Genomic DNA, 13,147 nt, shown 5'->3' on the forward strand with positions numbered 1-13,147 from the left:
TGGCTGCTATCCATTTACTGATGGCATGGAAATCCATTAACTTTCACAGTCCTTCCTGATGGTATCCTATAAAGTGTTTTCAAATTGAACCTCATGATATTGCCAAACAAAATATGAGGACATGGTGGAGAGGAGCACCTGTCCCCTGCAATAATCTTTTCTCTCACAAGTTGCAATGTCAAGAGGCTCTTTTTTTCATGAAGTCTATGTCAAAAGCATTTCTGAGTCATTCCTACGGCATTGATGCAAGAATATGAAATCACACATCATTGTTATGTTTTGGGAAACAGAGTGGAACACTTTTCAGAAGGTGGCAGTCGAGGTAGGTGTGGGGTGAAGGTGGACCAGGCTGATTTGCCAGTTTGTTCTGTAGAACAGATTTTCTGGTGGAGTTTTATTGCTGAGCGATTTAGCATCCTCCCAGCACTTCATTTAAACAACCATGTTTGGAACAGAGCCAAGCTCCCAAATGAACATTGACGATTACCTAAAGAAAAAAACATAAAATATAGACTCCTGCAGCCTTGGCTTCTCAAATGACTCAGTCAGCTTAGACTAAGAAAAGTGTTTGTTTTTAAACATGTCATAGAGAAGACTAGACTTGGGTAGATTTTTGTTTTCTCCCAAGCTTCACTGTAATCTTTTCTTAATTAAACTCTTTTGATTTGTGAGGAAGGCAACATTTGAGTTGTTGGATAATTTCACATTTGTTTGCACAAGTATGGTGAAGTATATGCTATTTACCATCTTCCTCAAACATCGGAGAATATCTGATCATTACTGGATCATTCACAGAGAAAGCTTTACTTTTTTATTTGTGCATGCTTTTTCTAAACAATTCCATATTCAGGACGTAATTCTAAATTCTAAATATTCAGGGCTCTAATTCTAAATTTACCACTGACTTTATCTCCCTGTGCCTTTTCTGCATTGTTTCTTTGACATAGTTTATGCATTGGCACACTGTGTATATGAATAGAACTAGAGAAATTGTGACCTTATGTAACACTTAAAAAGTTGGGATCGTTAGCTGTTAAGAAACTTCTGCATTTAAGGGAATGTAAAATTATTGTTACATCTGGGTGCACATTGGTATTTCTAATAAGGTTGCTATTATGTAAACAGTATAAATAGGTATTTAGTTTTATGTATATAAATTGCACACATCCACTCCCTATATGCTAAAGTGATTTCAATGCTTTCAGGCTTTGATTGCTGAAGCTGAAAAAATAGTGCAACAAATTCTTATTGCAGCATCATTTTTGTCAGAAATTTTATATTCATTACCTAGGCACTCTTACATCAGTTTGTGGTCATTTTGTCAACCAGTTTTAACATAATTGTTTGCTTAAATTATACCGGTTAACATTGTACCCTCACTTTTTTCTGTTTGGGGGAGGCCTGGGGTGTTTAATTTTAGCCTTTATACTTCTGGTGGCTGGAACACATATGTTCTCTGTCCCTGTGCAACTGGCATGTTTCACTCATTAACTGTTTATTTTAGCTGCACTGTCTGTTTTTTGTAGGAACTGTGAAGATTTGAGATGCTAATGTACTTTGAAAGACGGAAAATGATCTCAGTTATTCCCTTAACACTGCCAGGCTAGTAGGAAGGCCTTTAATAACCTCAGCTTATGTTTTGTTATATGCTGTTGTTTCAGGTTCAATGGATCCAAAGGACTTTCTGAGGGAAGCACAACTAATGAAGAACTTGCGACATCCAAAGCTTATACAACTTTATGCTGTCTGTACTTTGGAGGACCCAATTTATATTATTACTGAGCTGATGAGATATGGAAGTCTTCTAGAATACCTTCAAAGTAAGCAAAGACTATAAACTCATTTCAAGGGGTGCCACAACTGTCAGTTTAGTAAATACACTAACATAAAAGATAGAAGTACAACACTCTGTTTTAATATAAAAGCTACAGTATTTGTCACATGTGGGGATGAGAAAAGAGGAAAGAAAAAGGTTTATGGATTTTCAGTGTGTTAAAGTATGTGAGAAGTAGGAGTGAATCACATTCACAGTTTGATTCTTGCCTTATAATGACCCACATTTTTCCACCAAGTTCCATGAGTAGATGGGAAAATACACCGATAGAATAAAAACATAAGCATCTAGAAGGGTAGCTCATCATATTTGACATGAAATAGAGGCACTTCCACAAAATGTACTTAACAGCTTTGAAATCTATTACTAGGCAGGGATAGCCTTTCACTGTGAATTTGTCCCTTGCCTATCACATCAAGGCTTTTATCTCAGCAGCACTTCAAAGTGCTCTTTTGAAGGCAAATAATAATTAAAAATAAAGTTGTAAAGCCTGGAACAGACTAGCATAATGATTGTACTTTGAGTTCACCCCTGATATTGAGAAATGCTTGATTCTGGTGTTGTTGCCCATTTTCAATTTAGCTGGCATCTCTGAGATGCTAAATGTCTCTAAACGTGTAACCATCTCTTGAAGACAAAATGTTCACTGCAATTGTCTTGTTAAATTTCTTCTCTGTGTCCAGCCCATAAGGCAAAGCTCTGTGGAATACCACAAACAGTATATACCGTGACATGTGCCTTCCCCCATCTTCCCTGTGGAACCATTTTTTAAGTGAGGCTCAGTCTAGGTACACTTACAGCTCAAGAAATCTCTGGAAAAGGGACAGACCCATAAGGAACTGCTCAGGGAGGGGCTGCAAGAAGCCTGGGCCAGGTCATCTCAAGTTTTGTGGTCATCTAGTGGCTAGATGTAATGAGGCACAAATTTCCTTTAAATTCTCATCTTTGGTGCCTTTGTGTGAAGATTGCTGCTTATCTGATTGAAAGAGCCTGGCACATCATGAAATGATTGCTGTGCATGGAAACATTTATTTCACCTGAGAAATAGCTCTGAGAAAGCTGGGATGAGTCACAACTATTCCAGAGGTGAAAACTGGCCTGTTTGTGCACAGAGTACAACATGTCCAGTACATACCATATCAGCTGCCAGCACATGCACGGCAGCTGCCCTTGCTGTGGGCAGCACGTTTGCAGCCTGATCATGGTATCACAGTATGTTTGGGATTGGAAGGGACCTCAAAAGATCATCTAGTCCAATCCCCCTGCCAGAGCAGGAACGCCTAGATGAGGCCACACAGGAACATGTCCAGGCGGGTTTTGAATGTCTACAGGGAAGGAGACTCCACAACCCCCCTGGGCAGCCTGTTCCAGTACTCCATCACCCTCACTGAGAAGAAGTTTCTTCTCAAATTTAAGTGGAACCTCTTGTGTTCCAGCTTTGTCCCATTACTCCTTGTCCTATCATTGTTTGCCACCGAGAAGAGCCTGGCTTCATCCTCATGGCACTCACCTTTTATATATTTATAGACATTAATAAGGTCCCCCCTTAGCCTCCTCTTCTCCCAATTGAAGAGACCCAGCTCCCTCAGCTTTTCTTCATAAAGGAGATGCTCCACTCCCTTAATCATCTTTGTTGCCCTGCGCTGGACTCTCTCCAGCAGTTCCCTGTCCTTCTTGAACTGAGGGGCCCAGAACTGGACACAATACTCCAGATGGGGTCTCACCAGGGCGGAATAGAGGGGAAAGAGAACCTCTCTTGATCTACTAACCACCCCCCTTGTAATACACCCCAGGATGCCGTTGGCCTTCCTGGCCACAAGGGCACAGTGCTGGCTCATGGTCATCCTGTTGTCCACCAGGACCCCCAGGTCCAACTAGACTCCGCACCATTGACTACCACTCTCTGTCTTCTCCCCTTAAGCCAGTTTGCAATCCACCTCACTACTCTATTGTCCAGACCACACCTCCTTGACTTAGCAACTAGGATGCTATGGGAGACTGTGTCAAACGCTTTGTTGAAGTCAAGGTGGACCACATCCACCGCTCTGCCATCATCCATCCACCTTGTTACATTCTCATAAAAGGCTATGAGGTTGGTCAAGCATGACTTACCCTTGGTAAAGCCATGCTGACTGCCCCTAATAATCCTCTTATCCTTGATATGCCTTGAGATAGCACCAAGGACAAGCCGTTCCATTACTTTCCCAGGGATGGAGGTGAGGCTGACTGGTCTATAATTGCCCAGGTCCTCCTTCTTGCCCTTTTTGAAGACTGGAGTGACATTTGCTTTCCTCCAGTCCTCGGGCACCTTTCCCATTTCCCAAGAGTTGGCAAAGATGATGGAGAGTGGTCTAGAAATGACTTCAGCCAGCTCCCTCAGCACCCCACGAGTGCATCTCATCTTTGCCTGAGTGCTCATTCCTGCAGCCCTGCATCAGAGAGACTGTGGCAAGTCAGTTGGTTTGCAGGCAGCCGTCCAGACAGTTGTAAAAATGCCCAGTCGAAACCCAGCCCAGTGGTATCTCTCCTTGTCTGATGGCCTGTGCACAGGGGGATAAAGAGAACTAAGGTGGAGGCAGAGTTCAAGGTGTTTTGGTAGGTATCGGTCAGAGAAAAGTCATTGCTTTCAGTGAGAGTAATAAGGAAAGAGATTTGAAGCTTGCGTAGAGCTCTGTGACTGGAAGTGATCTATGTCGGTTGATGGTCAGCGCACAGCTCCTTATGAGCTTTCTTGAAATTCAGCCACTGCAAGAATCATGAAAATATTTCCAGAAAGCTGCTGTTCCTGTGTACACTATGGGTAAATATGGCATACTGGAACAGAGTGGAAGTCCAGAGATCATTCTTTTTTAAATTTTCACCTCCTAGAAACACACAGTATGTTTTTCCCACTTAAAAAATCCCTGATATTTCATGCATAGTGAGTACCACATTCCACCATAACAACAGCTACTTAATAATGATGGCATGTGAGCTCCCTGTGCACCCTGTGAATGTACTTTGGGATACTTCTTGATGAACATTGCTATGCAGACTTACTGACCTGCCACCAGTACAAGAAAAATGCAACTGAAAACTTCTCTGTGTTATTAGATGTGAATGAAATTGCCATAAATGTATGTGTGTTCTTATCAATTCTGATAGACCTGGGGCTTGTTCTGTCAGTGACGCAGTCATGAAGTTGGTTGAGTTATTACAGACGCAGTGCTCTCAACTGGAGAAAGTGCTGCGCATTTGTTTATTTATTTATTGTCAGGCATCCGTCAATGAGAATATTTTCCTGTCTTTCCTATATGAGATACTGTGATTGATTGCTTATAACAAGGTGCACACCCTAAGCCTTCTTTAATATTTTCTCTAATAAATTTTTTCATATAAGAGTGATGGTTTTGTCAAAAATATTGCTGAAAAAGGACATGGAGGCACTACATTTTCTTTATAGGATAAAGAATAAGCCTTGGGAAGCTTTTATAAATTCACTGGTAGTGCCTGGTTTGGAGCGTGGTATTTATATTAACTTTGGTTATTTTGTTGTAGTTTTTCCTCCTTTAAAACACTTTACAACAAACTAAAGCACATGTATACCCATATGAATACAGCTGTAAACTCTTTCAACCTGTTTTGAATCAGCCAGATGGGAACTGGCTCTTGTCTGGAAACCTCTGTAGTTGTAGTAATGCAGTGCCGTGCTTGAACTTGCATGCTCTGGCTGGCCCAACCTGGGATTTGGGAGGTATAGTCAGAAATCTTTATGAGACAATCATACATGATTTGCACTGCAGATTCCAAAGAGACATGTGTTTTCATCCTCTGTTTTTATGCACAGTTTGCAGATGCCGATCAGCTGAGGTTCTTCCTTACTCTTTACCCTTCTTTAGCTCCAGGGCAGAACCAGCTTGCAGAGAGAAATCCTCCAAGAAATCCTACAACAGCCAGGGCAACAGTGACCTCTTCTCCTCCCTCAGCCCACATGCTGAAGGCAGTAGGTCAGCCTAGTTTGGGATCCCAAACAGGCCCTGGTGGAGAAATAGTCTTTCAGTTGCAACACCACCACTAGTAGTAGATCTCATCTTTGTCCTGTGATGCAGTACACCTGTGTGTCCTGCAAGGAGTAAGACACAGAGGGTTTAACAGCTCATTAAACACAAGGCATGCAGGTCATCCTTCTTTGCTGTGACATTACCATGTTCTGTCTCTTGGAACAAGTTTGTGTCAGGCCAGCTTGGAGTATCAGCAGACCAATGACAAACCCTTGCTCAAGTTTACCTGCATCCTTCTCTACTTTCACAGCCCGTGTAGCTGAAAGAGCAGTGTGAAAGTGTGAGAATGATTTTAAATTGAGTCACATAAGCTAGTTTCCAAAACCCAGGTACTTGTGCAAGATACTTGTACATGTTTAGTTGTTTTCTGATTAAATACAACATAGCATCGTTTGCGGATTTATTTCTTTGTCTGGCAAGTTGAATAATAAATGTTGATGTCTGCCCATCAGCAGAACTGCAGAACTTTAGAGTGTTATATTATTCTGTGGCCTGATGATAGATTTTGACATAGCCCAATTTTTCTCCTCTCTCTTTTAAAGATCAAGGCATCTATTACACATATGTGTGGGAGAGGAAAAGACTTTCTGAGTCAACAATAGAAGTAAATAATCTTAGTACTGGATTATCATGACAATGAGTTTAGCCTCAAAAAGGAAGTAGGACAATATGCATACAGGGCAAATTTAATAACTTAAAATTAATTTCTTTTACCTATTCATCTCAGAGCATCCAGATGAGCAGGAAATTCAAGGCCTGGAGACTGCACAATATATTAGTAAATAATGGAATTTCACACTCTTCATAGGGGTGTTTGCAAGGTTAGGTCAGATAAAATGCCAGAACTGGAGGAGGCTATGCAAAACAATACTAAGACATGGTTTCACTAGGAATCAATTCAAAATAAGGAACCAAAAACTGCCATCTACAAATATTTTATTTTTTTAACACAGAGGCAGGAAGGAAAAGTCACTATCCTCCATGAGAAATGAGAACTGCCAATAAACATAGCAGGAGAGATTCAGCTTTTAGATATTGTTAAGATTCTGAAATAAAGTGATATGAGTATTAGAGGCTAGAGAGGTAGGCACTGATGCTTCAGTGTTGCAGTGTTGCTTTGGGTGACAGTGATGCTTGAATATAACACTGATTTGGCCTACCTAGATTACCCTGAGATATAAATTATTTTCTATGATGATATCAGCTGTTCCCAAAATTCCACAAAGGTCCTGAATTTGAATTCTAATCTGTTATACCCCAATGACTTTTTTTGGGTACGTGCCTTAGTATTTTCAGCTGCAGTTTTTTGTGATCTAAGACTCTCCTTCACTTGTGGAGGCAAGCTTCTCTGCTCAAATTTCTTCTACTACTTTGTTTGAACAGCTGATCTGTGATTGCCAAGCCTCTCTTTCTGAGATGTGCTGATCTTACAGTGGTGGGAATGCCAGGCATGTTGCTTCAGAAAGTTCTACAAATGAAGCAGCAGCTTGAAAGCAGCTCAGGGAGTCCTACTGTTGAGTAGCAGCAACAGAGAGAACAGCGTGAAGAAGTCAAGTGGACTGGAAATGGAAAGTAGAGTCACACTTGACAGTAGATGGTGTATTTCCTATTAAGAATCATTGGGTAACAAGTAACAAGGCTAATTGTGTGTGTTTCCATATTTAGTCAGCTTTTGCTACACCCAGTGAGTACTGACATTTACTCAGAGTTTGGAACGGGTTATGCACTTGTCCAAAAGGCAAACATCTGCATTGTTATTGGTAGATAAATGCCTTTTTCTTTGAACTTTATCAGCAGCTCCTTCTAGGCCTAAACCAGCTGCTGCACTTAGTATCCAGTCTGTTAGAGAACATGTGACAGGCATTGATACTCAGTTATTGTGAAATTAGCTGCATGACTTTAAGTAGTGTCATTCACTAAGCTCTGTCAATTGGTTGGGCTGTTACTTTATTGTATTACACAGCTTTGTTGATTTGTATTGACTATTTGAACCAGTCAGTTGTTATGTTATTTATATCTGAATACCATAAATATTATGTTATCCTTGTTGTCTTCTTTTTAAACAGAAGATGCAGGCTCTCAAATCTTCCTGCCGCATCAAATTGACATGGCTGCTCAGGTGGCTTCAGGGATGGCTTATCTGGAATCCCAGAACTATATTCACCGGGATTTGGCAGCCAGGAACGTTCTTGTTGGTGAACACAGTGTTTACAAAGTGGCAGACTTTGGACTTGCAAGAGTTTTTAAGGTGGGTTGTGAGAGGGTGAATTGGCTCTGACTCTGGGGAACAAGGTGGAAGGAGTCAACTAAAGGATAAACTGTAGCCTCTCAATTGCTGGGCTCAGGCAAAAGGCCTGCCTGGGGAGAAAAAGACCCCTAAATTGTTCACTTGCATCCTCTAGCTGCATTATTCCATGCAAGGTTAGAAGCTGGCCTGTGTCTTTGTGTCAGTCTGAAGATGACATCCCAGTGTCTTCTTCCCACTCAGCCACCAAGGAAGGAGCCTGGCAAGCAATGCCCTTCGCTGCACAACCTCTATCCGTAACACTAGTGTCTGCCACACAGAGAGAGATCAAAGAAACGAAGGCAAAATTATATTCCTGAGCCTGTTAGGGAAGGCATATAAAAATGGATAAACTGCTGTTCTCCGTGATGCTTGCAAGTCCGGGTAGTAATCATAAAAAGACCTAATTCCCCTCCACAACTAACAGCAGCGTTCATAAAGTGAGCTCTCAGAGCTTTAAATCTGATACAGTTTCAAGTTCTTTGCCATTGCAGTTTTTTTTTTTTCTCTAGCCCTTGAGGATGTGGAATGCCAAGTAACACTGAACAAGATCATCTTAGGAAAGAGCTGTGGTTTAGAAATGAGATTTCCTACCTTGGAATATGATTTGATCAGAGTTGGAAAGATTTGATTTGCCATATTTTATGGATGTCAGTATGTAATACATAATTTTTGAGGTCTTATTATTGGTTTATTGATTTATGTTCTTGCACCGAGAAGAAAAAACAGAGAGAAAAGCCCCCTGCTTCTTTTTTTTTTTTTTTGTTTTTTTTTTTTTTTTTTTTTTTTTGTTTTTGTTTTTTTCCATTTGAGCAGCAGAAATTGAAGTTCATAACAGAATTGGATTTATTACATACTGAAGTGTAGAATAATGGCTTGACAGTGGCATCAAGGGACTTTGAAAGTGCTTTTTGCTTAATTTTGAATCCTCTAGATATGTATACGTTCAGATTACATATTTTTTAACATGAAAATATATATTTTTAAATTAACAATGCTCACAATGGATATTTCTCCTAGGCCTCGCTAGAGACAGTAATAATTTACAGCTGTTGACATTTCTTGTTAAAACTGAACTTTACTAAAATACTCTGTCATAGTGTCATCTTGGCGGACTTTCCTAGGAATATTCAGTTTCCTAAGCCAAAGCACTAATATGGTCACATGCAAAAATCCCAAAGGGCTAGACGTGAAAAGTTAAATCTTTATTTCTGTATGTGTTAATTTGTGTAATGAAATAATGTATTGTTCCTAGAGATGAGTAATATGGCCAAGTTTCCAACTCTATCAGTATGTAGATACAAAACACTAACAAGCAGTCTTTTCAAAAGTAGAGGGCATTACACTTGGGAAAGCTACTTTATGTATTAAAAACAATCAAACAAACAAAATCTTGTATGCATTTGCCTGAATTTGCATGTGAAAAAAATGACCAAGGCTTCAATGTGATTTCTGTATACTAAATTATGTTTAGGAATTAAAGAGAGAATAATATTCACAAAGTTTAGATGTCTGTGCTGTAAAACTTTAAGGATACAATTGTACAGATCTGCAAGTAAATAATTTTCCTTTTTTTTATGTGTCTTTCATCTTGACTTTACATGAATTATTTGAACCTACTGTAAGATAACATGTTAATATGAGTCACTTGGAGTTTGTTCTTTGGTCCCCGAAACCTGCTTAAGTGATTGTTATCAAAGTCAATGGCCCTTCAACTCTGCAATAAATCACAGAAGAAAGGTTCCGAAATTCATTAGCTCTTGTCTTCTCTGTTTACTGAAGACCAGACGTGGAGCAATTTGGTCCTTAGCATCAGCATGACGCTTACACTGCCACTTCTGACAGACTTTTGAAATCTTGCATGCCGGGTCCAGAATTCACAGAAGCACATCATAATTAATCACAAGCCACTCCAGTGCTGTGTGTTCACTTGAAATGATAAATGCTTTAGAAAAGCCTCAGATGAACAGTAGCATTGCTCAGCTGTGATGCCCAATTCAACAATAGACTTCAGCAACCAGATGCTTTATACCACAAAAAGGCAACTGCTTGGCTAAAGGAGGATAAGATTAAGCATGTGCTTAGTTTAGTCAGGTGTTTAAGTGCTTCACTGAAGCAGATCTGAAATCAGGCTTGCTTCGTTTTACCCATGACAGGTAGAAAATGAAAATGTATATGAAGCTAAGCCTGAAACAAAACTCCCAGTGAAATGGACAGCCCCGGAGGCAATCCGCTACAACAAATTCAGCATTAAGTCTGATGTCTGGTCATTTGGAATACTGCTCTTTGAAATAATCACCTATGGGAAAATGCCGTATGCTGGTAAGTGCTTTTACCTAAAGAATGATGTCTAACGTTTTCTTGCTTAAGAATGACATGTAAATGAAAGTTGAATGCCTGTACTGCGGGCATTTTAAAGGGTTAAAACTGTAAATACAGCAAGAAGGCTGCTCAGATGAGGCCTGGTTAGTGGGTCAGACCTTCTGACTGCCCCAAACTCCCTTCACACTTTCTGTGATTCAAGCTTCCTCTCTCTGGACCCAGCCTGCATTGCATTGGCACCAAAGTGAAATGGCTATTTCCCTCCAGCATCAGTTCAAATATGCCAATTCTCAGAATGTGAAAAAGGGAAGGTTTTTCTGTCTTCCATCCCACCCTTTTTTGAGGATATCTCATGGAAGAACACATTGTTATGTGTGAAGTGCTGCAGAGGCACTTCAGGAAGAAGGTGTCTGAAAAATGAATCAGGGTGATTTTATCCCCTTCCCTCATATTTGACTGTTGCAGTGGAGACTCTCCATAAAGAGAAGGATCACAAGAATTAGAAATAAAATGTCACCAACCACAAAAGTAGATTTAATGTTATGAGAGCAGCTATTATTCCTAGCACTGTGAGAAATTCTCAAGGAACCATGGCTCCAATAACACAAGATATCAGTGAAATGATTGACTGTGACTCATTTTATGCTGGTGAGTTAGAACACAAGGGAAGGACTAAAGCAAAAAAAAGTTATGCTGCATTCGTACATGCCTGAAGGCTGGTATATTCACTATAAACTACATTTCACAGGGTCCCAGGCTGGTATTTCCTGTAAAAGTAAAAATTGATTTTGCTTTTCAATTCCCAACATCACCTCCTGTGAAACCATTTTGGAAAAAAAGAAAAAAAAAAAAGAAAAAAACCCCCTAAATCCTCAACTCTTTCTTATATAAACTATAAGTGTGTGCATATGCACACACATACATAAATAAACTATTCAATTATAAATGATACGTAACACCACTATTCTTGGTATTGTCTGAATATATGTTCAGTGTTATCCCTTTGCAACAATAAAGTTTTCCTGTAACTTTACAGTAGAAAATGTCTCTGTGCTTACTTGGTGATACTTTCAGGGGTTTGTCATCAGGAGAAGAGGTTATGTTGATCTATGCTGGCAGAGGAAACATCATTCACACATCTAGGGAAAAGATTATGCAAATCAAGATTTAGTTTAAAGAGTAGAAAACTCAAAGAGAGAGGGATAATAGTCTTAATATGCAAAGGCATAGCAAAGGTAGGAGAATGGTGACAGAACAGGCAGGATGCCATCAGGAGCAGCACTAGAGGAAATTTGAGACTGACATTAGGGAACACTTTCTAAATGTGAGGAAAATTCAGCAGTGGGACAGATTTTCTTGGGAGATTTTGGAGTCACTGAGACTAGAGGGTTTCAGGAACAGTTTAAGCAAAAGAGATGTCACAATAATTTTGGCAAACCTGGGTGGTGGAGGAAAAGCCTTGTATATGTCCCTCGTGGGGGAGCATTTCATTGCCTCATCTCAGTAAGAGACAGAGACATGCGGTGTCATTAAGCAGACCCTGAGCAGTCTGACAAACTCCTTTTGCCTTGCAGGTATGCCAGGACACCAGGTGATTCAGATGCTGGACAAGGGGTACAGACTTCCCCAGCCGGACACCTGCCCAGCTCAGCTATACCAGCTGATGCTGCAGTGCTGGAGCGCAGAGGCAAGCGGGCGACCCACCTTTGAAGACCTCTGTGGGCAGCTGGAGAGCTACTTCCAGACCGACTCCCCTTCCTATGCCCAGCCCATGGTGATATGAACCCCCGCAGGCAGGGGCTGAGGGACAGATGGTAGCCAAGGTGGCTGAACTCAGCACAGCCTCAGACTTGGAAGTTATTATGGGATGCTGCGAAATTCTGGTACAATTTCATCCCTGTGCTGATACTCAAAGACACTTGAAATTTTTGCTGCTGGCAAGTGTTTTGCAAGACTAACCATCAGGAAGCTGGAGGGGTGGGAGCTTCTAAAAAAAAAGTCTCTTATTTATTTTTTAAATAACATTGCAAGAATGAACAAATGAAATGAGTGTTGCTCAATAACCATTGTAGCATTTTGTCATTTCTTTATTGGATTGATTATTTGCTATTCCTCAGATTTTTCATTCTTACCAGGTTGTTCTCATGAAGGAATGTGATGGCTCTGCACAGCAGGATCTGTGCTTCCAGAGTCCTTTCATTGGAAAAAAAAAATAAAAATAATCTTTGTGACTGTGATGATTGCAGAATCCAGATTAGTTGCCTTATTTAGACTTGAAATACATGTACTTTTGCTATATCAGAAAATAAAACAGATGTCGATGGAAGAAAAGGAATTATTTTGTTTTGTGGATGCAAAGAGTGATCTATTTTAATTTGTCCACTGTTCCTCTTTTGCAAGAATAAGCACAATTGTTATTAGATTCTTGAAGCTGTTCTTAGTGTTGCTAAACAGTGCTACAGAACCAATGAGTTCATTGAAGTGTAAGGATTTGTTTTATAGTTCTTCATTTTAGGAATATTGGAGGAGAAGATACTTTAACATGAACTCAAACTGCCTTAGCATTTTAGAGTGACACCCTTTCCTATCCTGCTACCCAAATCACAGACCCTCTGGAACAGGACAATGCCCAGGGCAAGTCTAGGTATTTTGCAGAGGAACGAGCAA

At 40.2% G+C, this 13,147-nt stretch overlaps 1 protein-coding gene across 1 annotated transcript in view; it reads left to right on the forward strand.

Moving 5' to 3' along the window:
• Positions 1-12,263, forward strand: part of FRK (fyn related Src family tyrosine kinase) — a gene marked incomplete at both ends in the record, with an annotated part of 55,370 nt that extends 43,107 nt beyond the window's left edge. The window contains 4 exons of the mRNA XM_082048956.1: positions 1,662-1,820; positions 7,941-8,122; positions 10,315-10,480; positions 12,055-12,263. Coding sequence (XP_081905082.1) covers positions 1,662-1,820; positions 7,941-8,122; positions 10,315-10,480; positions 12,055-12,263 — 716 coding nt within the window. The remainder of the gene's footprint in view (positions 1-1,661; positions 1,821-7,940; positions 8,123-10,314; positions 10,481-12,054) is intronic.
• Between the last annotated feature and the right edge of the window lie 884 nt (positions 12,264-13,147).

This window comes from Streptopelia decaocto, assembly GCF_964273445.1.
Source record: "Streptopelia decaocto genome assembly, chromosome: 3".
NCBI lineage: Eukaryota > Metazoa > Chordata > Aves > Columbiformes > Columbidae > Streptopelia > Streptopelia decaocto.